The sequence below is a fragment of the Drosophila pseudoobscura genome, chromosome 3 (assembly GCF_009870125.1).
Source record: "Drosophila pseudoobscura strain MV-25-SWS-2005 chromosome 3, UCI_Dpse_MV25, whole genome shotgun sequence".
Lineage (NCBI taxonomy): Eukaryota > Metazoa > Arthropoda > Insecta > Diptera > Drosophilidae > Drosophila > Drosophila pseudoobscura.
In genome coordinates, this window is record NC_046680.1 from 20892339 (window position 1) to 20907039 (window position 14701).

The 14701-nt window shown below is 44.8% G+C and overlaps 7 protein-coding genes across 9 annotated transcripts; 2 read left to right on the forward strand and 5 right to left on the reverse strand.

Annotated features, from left to right (window-relative positions):
* The first annotated feature begins 36 nt into the window (after positions 1–36).
* On the forward strand, positions 37–4353 carry LOC4805437 (uncharacterized). 2 transcript variants are annotated; one of them, XM_015185166.2, is made up of 3 exons: positions 37–380; positions 448–505; positions 3855–4186. In XM_015185166.2, the coding sequence occupies exons 1-3, from the start codon at positions 315–317 to the stop codon at positions 4184–4186; spliced, it is 456 nt and encodes a 151-aa protein (XP_015040652.2). In that variant the 5' UTR covers positions 37–314. The 2 variants fall into 2 exon arrangements, with proteins under 2 accessions (XP_015040652.2, XP_001361838.3); XM_001361801.4 differs by lacking the exons at positions 37–380; positions 448–505 and adding exons at positions 919–1298; positions 1361–1421 and having other exon boundaries at positions 3855–4353.
* Positions 1423–3700, reverse strand: Adck1 (aarF domain containing kinase 1). The gene is made up of 3 exons (XM_001361800.4): positions 3552–3700; positions 1870–3098; positions 1423–1806 (listed from the first exon to the last, which is right to left on the reverse strand). Exons 2-3 carry the CDS (start codon positions 3076–3078, stop codon positions 1462–1464), a joined length of 1554 nt encoding a protein of 517 aa, XP_001361837.1. The 5' UTR covers positions 3079–3098; positions 3552–3700; the 3' UTR covers positions 1423–1461.
* Positions 4354–4431: 78 nt separating the features above from the next.
* LOC6898965 (probable ribonuclease ZC3H12C) lies at positions 4432–7956 on the reverse strand. Of its 2 annotated transcripts, none has more exons than XM_033378924.1 (6): positions 7805–7956; positions 6035–6175; positions 5782–5982; positions 5068–5729; positions 4773–4994; positions 4432–4703 (listed from the first exon to the last, which is right to left on the reverse strand). In XM_033378924.1, the coding sequence occupies exons 1-6, from the start codon at positions 7922–7924 to the stop codon at positions 4499–4501; spliced, it is 1551 nt and encodes a 516-aa protein (XP_033234815.1). In that variant the 5' UTR covers positions 7925–7956; the 3' UTR covers positions 4432–4498. The 2 variants fall into 2 exon arrangements, with proteins under 2 accessions (XP_033234815.1, XP_002138925.3); XM_002138889.3 differs by having other exon boundaries at positions 7772–7956.
* Positions 6339–7911, reverse strand: LOC6898966 (uncharacterized). Its single transcript, XM_002138890.3, has 4 exons — positions 7772–7911; positions 7158–7718; positions 6972–7090; positions 6339–6898 (listed from the first exon to the last, which is right to left on the reverse strand). The coding sequence occupies exons 2-4, from the start codon at positions 7446–7448 to the stop codon at positions 6688–6690; spliced, it is 621 nt and encodes a 206-aa protein (XP_002138926.1). The 5' UTR covers positions 7449–7718; positions 7772–7911; the 3' UTR covers positions 6339–6687.
* Positions 7957–8052: 96 nt separating the features above from the next.
* On the forward strand, positions 8053–10535 carry LOC4805440 (transcription factor grauzone). The gene is made up of 4 exons (XM_001361804.4): positions 8053–8316; positions 8382–9625; positions 9695–10085; positions 10148–10535. Exons 1-4 carry the CDS (start codon positions 8200–8202, stop codon positions 10409–10411), a joined length of 2016 nt encoding a protein of 671 aa, XP_001361841.3. The 5' UTR covers positions 8053–8199; the 3' UTR covers positions 10412–10535.
* On the reverse strand, positions 10422–11499 carry Samtor (S-adenosylmethionine sensor upstream of TORC1). The gene has a single exon (XM_001361805.4). The coding sequence runs from the start codon at positions 11456–11458 to the stop codon at positions 10550–10552; it is 909 nt and encodes a 302-aa protein (XP_001361842.1). The 5' UTR covers positions 11459–11499; the 3' UTR covers positions 10422–10549.
* A 2218-nt stretch (positions 11500–13717) lies between these two features.
* On the reverse strand, positions 13718–14631 carry LOC4805442 (uncharacterized). Its single transcript, XM_001361806.4, has 3 exons — positions 14207–14631; positions 14039–14146; positions 13718–13979 (listed from the first exon to the last, which is right to left on the reverse strand). The coding sequence occupies exons 1-3, from the start codon at positions 14594–14596 to the stop codon at positions 13773–13775; spliced, it is 705 nt and encodes a 234-aa protein (XP_001361843.2). The 5' UTR covers positions 14597–14631; the 3' UTR covers positions 13718–13772.
* Positions 14632–14701: the final 70 nt, after the last annotated feature.

Here is a 14701-nt window from a genome sequence, read left to right on the forward strand (position 1 = left end):
AAGAGCAATCTGGCGATGATAACACAACGAGTATAATCTGTGTGTTGGCCATTTGGAAATCAGTTCTTCAACGATTCGCATCGCGATTCTACGTGACGTTGCCAGAGTTAGAGTTAGGGGAGTCACGGCCGCAAGACAATGCCGCTAAAAAGTCGATCAAACGCTTAAAATGTAATCAAGTTCGGTTCGGGCCATATCTTATCTTGAGCCTTGACATATGCCAAAGGCTTTAGTGTGAATCACGGAGCACCCACTCATCCGGCAGACAGAAAACTAGCCAGTAAAGCAACCGAGTGTTAACTGATTTGGCTATAATGGATAATCTTGGGGCTATGCTTCTCACCCTCTGCCTCCTTGGCCTCCTGATCTTCCTGCTGCGTGTAAGTGGACACTACAGTCCATCCACTGCTGCTCCTGGTTGCCCCAACTATCAAGTATCTTTTGCAGGTGCTGATGATAACCTTTCGCTCGTATACGATGTCGCAGCGCCTCAAGGATGAGCCAGGTAAGTGGGTTGTGGGATGGTTGTTCTTGAAAACAAACATAAATATTTGCCAGAGTTGGGCCACTGAACTGGTGCCCGAAAAGGGGCACTCTCTATAAATCATGAAATATATTCTTAATATATATGTACATACAATAGTATTTCACACGCACACACACACACACACGCATAAACGGTTGTCCATGTACAGATATATATCTATTTGCGCACATTTATCATATCGCCTCATTAGATAAATTGCCAGGCACGAAAAAAAACGGAAAACAGAGCAGAAATCACAACCAGCCGTAAGTAAGCCCCTGGCTCGGGTTGCTGCCTTTGTCACCTTATCAGCTAATGATTACAAAGCAAATATGTGCGGGTGTGCGGCTGGTGTGCGGCGGGTGTGCGCAGGTCTGACCCATGCCCGGTTGGGGCCATCAAGTTGGGCCAGTCTAGTTAGTCAGTTCGCTCGAGCTCCGCCGCGTCGCCTTTGAAGCAATTGATACATTTCGATTCGTGTTACGCAAAATAATAAATATATAGATAGACAAGAAATTATATCGAGTGGAATATGGCCCCTGCTTTAAACAGTACGGTTAGCTCTATTACAAGCACAATTTCGAATTTGACGACCACTACTACGTCGATTAGTAATGCCACTGTGAGCCCAACTCCTGCTGGGTGGGCCAGCAATGGTGGCGGATTTACCGCTACGTGGGAAGGTCCCTACGTGTACTACTATCCTAACTATGTGATGTATGTAACCCTGGTGTTTCTGTTCATCTTCCTTCTACCGCTTGTTGTGATTATGGTAAGCTGAGATCGATTTGGGATCTCCTCCTGCTAACCCTCCGCTTACTCCCATCCCCCTAGAGTGCCTTGAAACGCAAGCGGGAGGCGCAAGTCCGGGCCCTGGCTCTGCAGAGACAGCGAGGTAATTTGTCACCAGTTTTGTACTTTTAATTCAGATAGTGCTATATGACCTGCTTGAGTGCTTCGAGGAAACCAAAGTTAATCAGTCCCAGGTAGAGGTAGTAACAGTTCAGCTTGAGCAGCTCCCAGCGCTCGCGCAGTTGCAGCCATAGGGCACGCGAACGGGAGTTGGCCAGCTGGGTCCTCTGCTCGGCATACGAGGATTGGACACAGAACTTGGACATGACCCAGAAAGCGGTCATGCGGTTCTGTGTGCGCAACGTCGATTCAATGCCCCGAATCAAATCGTTCGTCTTCAGGATGAGCAGCATCTGGCGATCGACCTGCTCCAGGACATCCGAAATGTGAGGTAGCACCATGGACGTGTTGCTCTGAAGGGTGTTCTTCTGCAAATGGAGATAAAAATCATCAACAATAGAGTTCGAGAGAGAAAATTTGGATAAACTCACCTCCTCTTTGGAATATTTGACTTTGGTGATGCCCTGCATGACCGTCTCCCAGGGACGGCCTGTCACCATGCAGGCAAACAGTCCGTACAGATCCCCCTTGATTCCTAACTGCTCGCTGTGAAACCGCATGGCCTTGCGGTCCACATTGAGTATGCTTAGCCAGAGCTTGGAGTAATCGTAGCGGAACTTGTCCGTCAAGTTAGCGTACAGCCCGTGGTCCAGCAGGATGATCTCTACATTGTGCTGAGGTGTGCGCCGCACCAGAATGTTTCCCGGATGCGGATCACTGTGTACAAAGCCCGTCTTGAAGATCATCTCCGAGTACAGCTGGCCGATGCGATTGGAAACCGCAAAAGCGTCGATTTTGTTGCTCTTAATGTAGGAGAGGTCCGTGACATGGCCACCCTCCAGATACTCCATGACCAGGACACGGGTGGAGCTCAGATGCCAGTAGATCTTGGGCACGCGCAGCCAGCTGTACTTCTCAAAATGCTTGGCAACCTTCTCGGCGTTGCGGCCCTCGTTGAGAAAGTCCAGCTCGACGGGCAGGTTCTTCTTGGACTCCTCCACCAGCCAGTGGATCTTAAAGTCGGGGAATATTCTGGATAGCACATTGACCGCCAGCTCCATCGTTTTCATATCCACGCGGGAGTTGCCCTTCACATACGGATGCTGCACCTTGACAGCCACTATCTCACCGGTCTTCAGGCGAGCCTTGTGCACTTGGGCTAGGGAGGCGGTGCCAAGCGGTTCCCGCTCAAAGCTATCGAATATATCCTCCGGATTGCACTTCAGGTCCTGTCGGATCACCTTGTACAGGTCCTCGATTGGATTCTGTGGCGCATCCGAGTGCAGCACCTTCATTGTCTGCACAAACTCCTTGGGCAGCAGATACTCCAGGGCACCTATGTGCTGCCCGACCTTGATGTACACCCCCTTATTGGTGCATATCAGCTTCAGCAGCTTCTCGGCCGCTATCTTGTGCACCCGACTCTTCTCAGCCTTGTATTCGGGCGTCTCTTTGTCCCATTCCCTGTAGTAGAGCTCTCGCTTGTATGTCAGAGCCACATCCACGACGGCAGCAGCGGAGCGCGACAGCCGCACAATCCCTAGGGAGTTCGGGTCGTAGTCGTTTGTGTGGAGACTGAGGCCGGTGCTGACCAGTCCAGCGCCCAAGGCGCCATAGCCCAGAACGCGACGCAACGACATCTATGGCAGCGGCTTCTGTGCTGTGGAATGTGAAGAAGAAAGTGTTAAAATTAGTGTGGTGTCTCGGTTGTTGGAATGCCAGCGCGGGAGAAGCCACTCAGGTGTGAAGCCAACAGGTTGTCACTGCCGATTAGCCCCTGAACTGTGCTCTGGGGAGGGCTTTCACTTCAAATTACCCCGAAATTAGTTTTGCGAATGAGTCAGGGTCAGAGTTCACTCATTAGTTTCAGCATTTGCACTTTGTACTGAAACACTTTCGTGGCGGCCCTCTGATAGCTCAAATTGGTGCGCTTAAACCTGTTGCATCTTTCAAACAGCACAGAGCATACATTTTCATTTACATATCTCTCGATTTCTGTATGCCACATGCATCTTAACTTTCACCTTGTGCGAGGCGCCAACGCGTATTATATAAACGTGAATGAAGGTGAGCCGATCGAAAGGTTCGAACTTGTGCAAATAGTTTCACTTACTAGATTTTGTGCGCTTTAGGTGGCGCCGCTGGTATTGCAGCCGCGTACGTAAACAACAAGCAGAAACTTTATAGAAGCAATGAAATTATTTAGAAACGCGGCCAAGCGCCAGCTGCTCGGGTGACGTCACAGCAGAGTCAGCTGACGTAACAGCGATATGCCATGTTAGGTTAACACCTTCAATCTAGCGTTTTAACAGCGAAAGCTATCGTTTTTACAGCTGAAAGCTTCTTAAAAAAAGAGCTTTGGCGGCAAGTGTAAATTTAAATGTGGTTTTGAACTCGCTTCCTTCTCTTCCTTCAGCCCGTCGTGAGATGGAAATCAGTGTGACGAACAACAATTGCAATGGCAGTTCCAGCTGTGCCGCTGGCATCAGCAGCGTCAGTGTAGGTGACCAGAACGACCAGATTACTGTGCTGCCAAAGACTTTGGATCTGCCGCCCAGCTACGATGAGGCAGCATACTGCGAACAGAAGCAAGGAGTCAGCCATGCAGCCTCCACACTGACCATTGCCACCAACCTGGAGGTGGGCATCAACGAGCCACCGCCAGTCTACGAGTCGGGAACTCTCGCCACCACCACGACGACAACCACCACAACGTTCCTGGTGAACGGTCAGCCACCGGTGTTGTAACAAAAACTTTCGATTCCGAAATAATAAATTGTATTCCATACTTAAATATACACGCTTATACATATATACAAGAAATTTTAAGAGTAATTCTTATGTATGAATTAAATTTTTCTTTAATTTTCGATTAAGCAATTTACTAAATGCTGAAATAAACGTATCCCTGATGATTTTTAAACTTTTCATTTCTTGATGTGATTCAAAAAAGAAAAGATGGAGCCACAGAAATGCCAACGAGACATGAAATGTAAATAGCTTCAATGAGATAACTTATTTAACTAAACTGAACGAATTTAAATACATATAAGGAAGGATTTAACATTTTAGTATTTCATCAAGTGTCGGTCCCCAGCGTCCATACGGATCCTTTGGGAGTATGAATATGTTGTCGCACCAAGAATAGCCAAGAACGCGAGTCTCCACAATCTTCTTGAATGCTGGATTCTCATTTATCAGATCCCTGTAGTTATCATTCGACACCACAGCTGCATTCCACTCGTACGCCAGCTGCAATATGAAGCTGAAGGATAGGAAACCAAGTATTTTAATGGAGATTTAATGGGAAATACAAAATCAATCTACAGCTTACCGATCATCGTAGCTGATAGACATTTTACCAGGCAAGTTCTTGCATGGAGTAAATACGATCTTACCCTCTTTGTGCAGCTTATCCAGAAGTTCGGGATTTGAGGATTTGGTCGCATTTTTGCGGAACGTCGGTATCACAGCCTTGGCATTATGGCCCATTTTATCGAAATACTGCAGGCAATATTTGATGCCCTCCGAGGAGAATATGTTGGAATTTCCATGTCTGTGAGGGTATTGAAAATGGGTTCTTAGCATACATATATACATACACATGTATGTCGTAGCGAAACACTCACGCGAAGGCCACATTGCTGCCATCGATTATAACCGCTCTCTTGTTTGATTTCGGCTCGTTGTCAGTCTCTTCCAATTCCTCTGAGGGGTTGAAGGTGTTCCTATTGTACTTACCAAGCTCTTTCTTTTCCGCAGAGGTGAACAGGCTGTCGTTCATTCGCTTGCTACTCCGCTTCTTTCCCTTCGTTTTAGAGCTTTTCCGTATTGGATCATCGGGTGGCAACGGAATGAAGTCTTCCTCCGTAATAGTGTCATCGATAACAATGACAGAATCGGCATGTGTTAGGCTTGTCTTCGGCCTGGCCATTTCGAAGCTATCGTCTGAGACGATGTAGGAAGCCTCTGACACGGCCTTCTTGGCCATGGTGGAATAAAGCAGTTGATTTGTTGGTTTCGATGTCCTTAGAAGCGCCGTCTGGCGATGGCAGTCTTCGAACAGTATTTGAGGTGATGAGGCAAGCAATTCAGCACGACGCTTGCAAGCCTTGAAGCTTCTGTCACTGGTAGAGGGCTCGTCATCACTCTCATCATCATCGATGTTTATGAAGGCCGTTGGGGGCTCCAGTAGCACGCAGTCATCATCATCATCGCTGATTTCTAGTCCCTCAACTATTTCTCCATCCTCAATGGTATCATTTTGATTTGGAGTTGAGCTCCCATTCGCCTGAGTTGCATGTGAATAAGTGGTCAAAGTCCCAACACAATCTCAACCTTACCTTCGGGGGTCTATAAAACTTGGGCTTGGGCAATACTGCCTCAGCCGGCGGATCGTTTCGAAACTCCAACCTGCGCTTAAAGTGCGGACCTTTGTTCATCCGGTATTTCTTCTTGATCGAGCTCAGCAGCTTCTGGATGTATTTGCGATCCATTTTCTTCTTTTTCTTTTGTGCGTTCGGCTGCAAGCGCTTGGGAGAGTTCTGAAATAATCAAAATGCAATACTTCCTCAAAGCTACCATCCACCGTCTCACCCTGCTCCGATCATCTGTGAACTTCTTGAATCGAGCAGTTTGGTCTGCTGATGGCATCGCGGAACGCTCTGTAAAGTTACCTTCTGGCTGCATTGCGGTTCTGTCGCTGGCGGCTTCTGTAATTTGCTGTGTTTGATGAGCCTGGTGAAAGGGAATGCAAATTATGAAAAATTTTAAGCTCAGTTTTGATAAAAGAAAAAAAAGAAAAGTAATCCAATGTTACTTTTCCTACTTACTGTGTACCCCTCACCCAAGAGGTTTTCAAATTTAAGTTCTCAAAATGTGCTTTTAGTAAAACGGCGTGCTTTTGAATAGTTTTTGATATACATATTTATCATGTTTATTGTGGGAATATTGTAGTAATTATATTAAAAGGGCTTACGTATAGATTGGCATAAAATCGAACTAGTAGACAAATTTTGATTAAACTTGAATTCAGTTCAGAATTAAGTTACAATTTATCTAGAGTCCATGCATGGGACTGTTAAAAAAAGACGTCCCAATCTGTCAAGGAACCTCTGTCCTTCGAGCAGTCTTGGTTGTGTAGTAATTTCATGCATTTCGAATGAGGTATAAACAGCAATTAAGTACACAGCTAAGCAGCAAATAAAGAGCCCTTTGGAATCTAAATCTGAGCAAGTCGCGTAAACGCCTTACTTCTTCAACTCGAGTATCTCGCTGCGTATATTGGCACGGGCCTGCTCCTCGTACTTGTCGTGGTACTCCCCAGTTGCATATATTGATGGTATAAGCAATAGTGTCTCCAGAACCTTAATGCGCATGGCCTTGTATGTCGCATCATCGAGATTTGCGTATTCCGAACGCAGAAGCGTTGTGTAGTGCTTGTACTCCTCCGGTGAGGAGCTTGTGGATCATCAGACAATGGAGCAAATAAGCAACAATTTCGTTTCGTTTCGGGGAAGGGAAAAATACTTACGCCAGCACCACCAAATCCACATCCTGCAACAAATTGGCTTCATCGTCGTGGCACCAGTGCACTTCGTTCTCGGGAGTTTTGCGTCCCAACAGGTTGCACACCAGACTCTTGGTATCATCCTGTTTAAGACACGCAGCAACACACAAGCTATAGCCCATCGTCAAATGATGTCGGACTCTTACTCACATCTTCGATGGTGGCTTCCTTGCAGAACTCCTGGAATACCTCGCAGTTTTCCTCTACACAGCTGCGGTTGCCATCAAAGTGGTAATACTGAAAGAATGCAGCCAGCACAATGTTCGGATTGGTGCACTCGGCCAGGTGCGACTCCTTGCGCTGCATCATCTGGTTCCAGTTGTGGTAGGCCCGCGAGGGACTTTCATCACTCAGATGCTCCTGGATGCGAGTGAACCACTCATTGGCCACCTGCTCGGGCACATCGTAGTGGCTGCAGACTTTCTTCCAGATCTCTTCCATTTTTCGCTGATTTTTGGTGGGTTTTGGTAACTGCTTTTGGCAACTGGGATTTGATAACGACTTTTTCTGCCTTCGATTTGCTCGTCTGCGATGGTCTAATTCGTGTCAAGGTTTTTCTGGAACTTGCTCAATTTTTGTCTGTACTTAAGTTTTTCGGTGCTGCTTGGTTACGGCGATTGCGCACTGACAAAGGTACCACAACAACACAACACAACACTCAACATACGCGGGATAAGCGGGTTAATCGCGATTCGCGTCTCGTACAACAAACTATGCATTTAATTTAATAATAATATATTCTAATATTCTATGGCTACACTCACCGTGATTCTCGTTTCGGCGCGAGAATTATCTACCTGTGTTCTTAGGGCCGACTTGTTGAGCAGCATCCGCGTGGTCTTGGGTGAAGACAGTACGTTTTTGTGCCGATGACGATGTATCCGCCTTGGGGTCCTTTTATTCTTACGTTTAGCCATTAAAGAATAGGATGTATACTAATTAAATTAATGCGGATAACTAGTAATTTTTGCTCGCTTGTTTTAATAAAATGCGCACAGCTGATTTTTGTCACTCCTATTTCGATTTATTTATTTTATCGATTTGGTGTTTCGAAAACGCGCTATCACCTGACGAATAATTCACCAAAAAATACCATAGTGCGTGATTTTATGAGAATTTTTATAAACAAATTTCTGAATGGAGCTGGACTCGTAGAAAGATTGTATTAGCATGCATTTGGTGGTATAGCATCATGACAGCCTGTGTACTTTGTTTGGGTTCCTCCGATGCTTCCTATGGACTGTTTTCCGATGAAGGGATGCGTCTCAACATAAGGGAGACCATTAACAAACATTTCCTGTTCTTTGAGGTAAGTTACTGGACAGTTGATTCCGATTCCAATATAAAGGCTCATCTTTCAACCCTCCCTCCCAGCTGCCCATTGCGGATAATAATTCGGAGGTCATATGCCGAGACTGCTGGAAAAACGTGAGCAGTTTCAATGAGTTCCATGAGCGAGTGTACATTCTGCACCAGCAGCGGCAGAGCGACTCGAAAAGTATTCCAATCGAGTTCTGTGGCGAGACAGAGGCCATCAACCCCCTGCTTGCGGCAGAGCTAGATGCCCTGTCCGAGGGTTTCTTTGCCCCCAGCGCGGTTAAGGTGGAGGTGAACGAATTGGAGCCTCTGACCAAGCTGGAGTTTCTCGAGGACCCGGTGGACACTGATGGACACAAAACTGCTACGAAAAGGCCCAGTGGAAATTCGGACTGGCCCACCAATCCAAAGCGTCGGATAAAGAATGAGCAGGCACTTGGTAGTGATTCAGATGGAGACGTTCCCCTGGCGGAGTTCCTAAATGATTCAAACGGATCATCCGAAAGAAACGGATCTAGCAAAAAGCGCCAACTGAGAAGAAGTACGCGGCGTGGCCGGAAACCTATGCCCAAGCTCGAGTCTCCTGAACGACTGAAAAAAGAATTGGCCTCAGATGACGATGATGACAATGACTTTGTGGCCGCAGAGGCTGTGCTGGGAACGGAAGACAGCGCCAGCTCCTCCAGTGACACCAGCGATGAAGACTCGGACAACAGTTTGCCGGACTTTGAGCCAGAGGAGCGTTACGCTGAGATACCCAAGCGGGTCGTAGTCAAGCCGAAGAAGTACAGAAAGCGTCCCAAGCCCTTGGTCCCACCTGTCCGCATGAGCCGCGAGGAGATCGAACGGCGCAAGCTCCAGCAAAATGAGTATGATGAAATTATCATCAAGTTCTTCAAAAAGTTGTCCTGCGAAATATGCAATCTCCTGGTCCAGAACTTTGCCGACATGCGACGGCATCACCGCCTCTCGCACAACATCGAATCGGGCTACGTCAGCTGCTGTGGAAAGAAGTTTACGATACGTAAAACATTGGCGGAACATGTCATGGTTCATCAAAACCCCGATCATTTTATGTGCTCCCAATGTGGAAAAGTATTTCCGGACTCCCGCACCTTGGAAATACACGAGCAATCGCACACGAATCCGTCCGACAGTACGGATCCCAAGGAGAAGCGGGTTTATCAGTGCGAAAAGTGCCCAAAAACCTTTACCACCAAGGCAGCCATCGAATATCACAATGTATCCAAGCATGTGGCCAAGTCCGATTACAAATTCACCTGCCCAGAATGCAATAAGAAGTTAGTTACGATTAGTCCTACGACTTTAAAGTAAACCCAAACTTAATGTTTATTCTTTTACTGTTCCAGAATTCCCACAGAGCGCAAGCTGAAGGAGCACTTGCGCTATATGCATGACCCTGAAACTGCGATCATGTGCGATAAATGTGGCAAGACATTGCGCTCCCAAACGAATCTCAAAAAGCATCATGAGCTGGAACATTCCGACGAGCCCCGTCCCAAACCGGAGCCCGTGCAGTGCGAGATTTGCGGCACTTGGCTGCGGCATCTGTCCGGCCTTAAGCAGCACATGAATACGGTGCATGAGCCGCCGGGGGGTGAGCACCGCTGTCACATTTGCAACAAGACTTCAACCAACTCCAGAGCTCTCAAGCGACATATTTACCACAATCATCTCTGCGAGCGAAAGTTCAAGTGCGGAATGTGCGAAAAGGCTTTCAAGCGACCGCAAGATTTAAGAGTACGTCGACTAATTAGTCCTCTATCATCGTATTTCTAATCCATCTTCTGTTTCTCCTGCAGGAGCACACCTCCACTCACACCGGAGAGGTCCTCTACACCTGTCCCAACTGTCCAATGACGTTCTTTTCGAATGCCAACATGTACAAACATCGCCAGCGCCTGCATCGCGCTGAATGGGAGGCAGACCGTAAGAAGCCCCTGCCCCCCAATATAATGAAAATCTCGCAGGGTGCCTCCACAGCCATGAAGAAGCGTCAGAGCGGCGCGTCCCTGTTCCCACAATCGGAACCAGCGCCAGCTGGTACACAGTTGCAGAAGCAATAGCATTTGAATATTTACGATATAGATAAATCGTCAACCATTATTATTAACTCACATTTAACACAGATAAGTTAAGTCATAAATAAGTAGACGTGGACATATTTACAACCACACAGATGGCCGGCCAGACTCTTGTCTTATCTAATTTTCGTCCTGCGGTATTTTTATGGCTTCGCACATGCCCTCCTCTCGATGAATGCTCGCCCAGTGGCGAGAAAGGTCAATGCTTATGGCCCTACGGAACACCATGCAGGAGATGTGGGGCAACTTTTCAAAGCGTACCCTGAGGAGGCCCAATTTGGCCAATGAGTAGCGCCAGTTCTTCATCAGGTGCGCGTTCTTGCCCACATGCTGAGAGTCGGGCGTTATGAGAACAAGTATACCTTCGGGGCGTAGGAGATCGTAGGCTTTTCGGCAGCAAAGAAGGCGCTGTTCCGCACTGGGCATGTACTCCAAGAGAAGACTGAATATAACACACTCGTAGTGGTTGGCAGGCAGACTCTTCACGCTGCCCTCGCAAAGATCTGGCTCTGCGAGTCCTGGCGACACATCAACTTTCAGGAAATCCGCTTGGAGGACGTCATTGGTGGCGGGACACAAATCAATTGCTGTCACCTCCAGATGCGGGGAATTGGCAAAGGGATTGAAACAGCTTCCCACGTCCAGTACCCGCAACCTGTCTGGTGGCTCCTCCAAGAACTCGCACGTCACTTCACCCAGCTGCTGCTCGCTGGTGTAACATTCTAGTAATCTCTGTTCCCGCTGGCGCTTTTGCATGTATATTCCCTCGGTGAAGAAGTACTTGGTTATGTAGTCAATGGCCCACTTGATGCGGCTGCGTGCCTGCAGCTCCATATTGCTGTCATTTCTTTCCCATATGCCAGCTAGCTCCCGCATTGCGTTGGCGTACTCCAGCAGACGTTTCGCATTCTGTGGGCTTGTGTGCTCCTGCCAGGCCACCTGGGCCCCATGCTCCTTCGTAAGCTGCCGCAGGCTCTCATGACAGCTCTTCACTATGTTAGCCAGACGCTGATGCTCTTCAGTGGCCATAATTTTTGTGATTGGAGCCTATTTACTAAAATTTAGACCCGTGTAACCGCGGATTTATCGATACGACTGTCAGAAATATATACGTGAAGACGTGATGCGTGTATAGCCCTTTGTACACCCTATTTCGCTAATTTTATATGAAGATCAAACGTAATTTATTAAGACCTTTTCTCAAATTGATATTCTTTAGAGATATTCAAGTACCTTATTAGTATCTTGTATATATTTATGTCGATCCTGATGCCTACGGAGCCTGGGGTGACAAACATATTCACAATTCTATAACATCCATTTCCCCCAGGGTATGTGTGCATGGAATGGGACTCATTGTTGAGAACCGGTGATGACGACTAGTTCTTGGTTAATCTTTCTTCCGTCGAATATTCCCAGCTATATAGATCTCTCAGCCCTGCCCACATAATTATATACGATTGATGAATCAATTCTCTACTTGACTGGATTATTTTAAACACTTGCTTTTATTGCATTTTGCCTAAAATGAGGTTTTAGCGAAATAAGTCAAACAAAAAACAAGTAGCGAAATAGGTCAATCAAAACAAACGAGAGAGGAAATTGCTCAATTTTGATATTCCATTGAATAATGCTGACTAATTAAATCTCTTAGCAATGCCCACATAATTTTATCCCATTGATGAATAAATTTTCTACAAGATTAGATAGTTTTTAATCCTTGCTTTTATTGGATTTTGCGCGAAAAAAGGTTTAAACGAAAAAGTCCAACAAAAAAAGAGTCATTATGTATACCCTATTTTGTTAATTTTATATGAAGATGAAACGTGATTTATAAAGACCTTTTCTCAAATTGATATTCTTTAGACATATTCATGAATATTATTAGTATCTTGTATATATTTATCTCGATCCTGATACCTACGGAGCCTGGGGTGACAAACGTATTCACAATTCTATAACATCCATTTCCCCCAGGGTATGTGTGCATTGTTGTCAATCGGGTAAAAGAGCCTTACCCGATTCCAGTTCGATTATCGATACTATCGACTGGTTACGAGTGGTGCGCACTCAAATAATTGTTTCATTCATTTCATTTAAGAATCTTAAGTCTTAATAAGACTTATTAATAATAATAAAGTCTTAATAATATACTAATCAATAACACTATCACTATCGTCACTAACGATGTCGCTGGGATTTTTAAACAGCATTTCAGTGTTCGGTTCAAAATTCTCGCAACCGTTGTTCTTCCTTAGACCTTGTCTCACATATAAAAGATTTGAAACATTTATATTCTTAAATCTATTTCTTGTATTTGTTTTTATTAAGTTCACTTCGGAGAAAATTCTTTCACATGATGCATTCGAAACTGGCAAAATAAGTAGTACTTGTGCAATTTTGAAATTTGTTCATATTTTAATGCATTGTTGAAATCTTTTATTTATTTATTTTAATTTTATTTATCATAACCTATCTTAGCATAAATAAATAAACAATTTGTAGCTACTATCTAAATATATGGACACGTATTTCCCTTTGTTGAATTGGGGGAAACACGAAACCAAGGAATGAAAATCAATTCCATCATGTTCTGCGAATATATCAAACCTCGAATGTCTGTCTCGAATGCGCCTCGATAATTCTTAGATAGGACTCCATCTGGCACGGGGAAATCGGATAGAAATGGCATAGCAGATTGTGGCCAGAGAGGGTCTCGGCCAATAGAGCTGAAAGGAATACAAAAATAAATGAAGAACCAACCAAATGAATAGGGGGAAACAAGGAAAACTTACCCGGTCCAAGCCGATGAGATAAAGCAGGCTGGCTCATAATTACACGGCGGTAGACAAACGCCAGCGTCGAAGACCCGGGATCTAATCCAAAGTTCGTTTGCGACATGTTCGGTGTATGGACTGGCACATATAGTACATATATACTGTATGGTTAGTGGAATGAAAACCAAATGAAACAGCTAGAGGATTACTGCACCCCCAAATCCCACGCAGACTCAAACGTCTCCACCCATTGAACATAAAAAATAGAAAAATTTGCTGAATAACACATCATTAAAATGTATATATAAACCTAATCATTAAACTCTTATAATATGTAGTAAGCCAATGTAAATATCACTAAAATTAGATCATAGTTTAAGTAAAGCTGATTTTTAATAAAAAAAAAAAAGAAAAAAAAAAAAAAAAAAAAGGTTAGTGGTCTTATGACACTAGGACAATTAGTGTTCTGTATCATGCCATCTGTATATTTCAGCTAAGACAGATAGTCAAATAACTGTTACACTCAAATTTTATTACTTTAATTTGGTTATATGTAAATGCATAAATCATTCATAATTTCCCTCGTTTTTAGCATAGCAGGACATGATATTGGCACAATGAGCCACAATGTCCTTTTGACGAGTTGTGGGAAACACGGGACCAAGGAACTCCAACAGCATGGGCTGCTGGCGCACTACATCGTAATATTCTTCTGCCGATATGAAAGTGTCCTTATCCTGGTCGAACTTTATGAAAATCAATTCCACCATGTCCTGCGAATATATCAGACGTGAAATGGTATGGGAATTATATAGTCAAGCAATAATCTTACTTGACGCAACTCAAAAACCTCATCCTCGTCGTCGCCTTCGAAGAATTTATCCACATAGCGCTGGACAACCTCTCGATCCAGAGAATTAAAATCAGTCCTATCATATACCTATAGATATATCCCGTAGTCATATTACCACTCCACTTGTACATATTGGATTTTACTCACTGAGAAACAAAAAACCATACGTTTTTCTAGATCGTCGGTAAAATAAATTTCAAAGAGCTTAATGAATGACCGCAAATTGCAGTGGCGATCGGCGGAAAAGTCTGGATGATCGAAGTCCGGATCAAAACTTATCCGTGAGACAACGTTAGCGTTAATCGTTTGATCAGTAACTCCAAATACGTTTTCAACAAGGCTACTGAGCTGCATTAATGTCATGAATTTTGCGCGCTCGCCATTCTCCAACACAAATTTGTGATATATCATCACGACACATGTCAGTTCGGTGTGCTTAAAGCTGGTTTCCTTTTCCAAACGGGCAATTTCAGGCGCGTATAAATAATTGAACCGTGCATTTTCCATATAGTCAAGTGTTCCGTCAAGGTTCTTCATTTTGCGAAAAATTTGCTATATACTACGAAAAAACTGTACGATTCTAAAAAAATAGTAAATAATAAGTAAAACTAACAACTAAAAGAAAGACTCGAAATTCCCCTA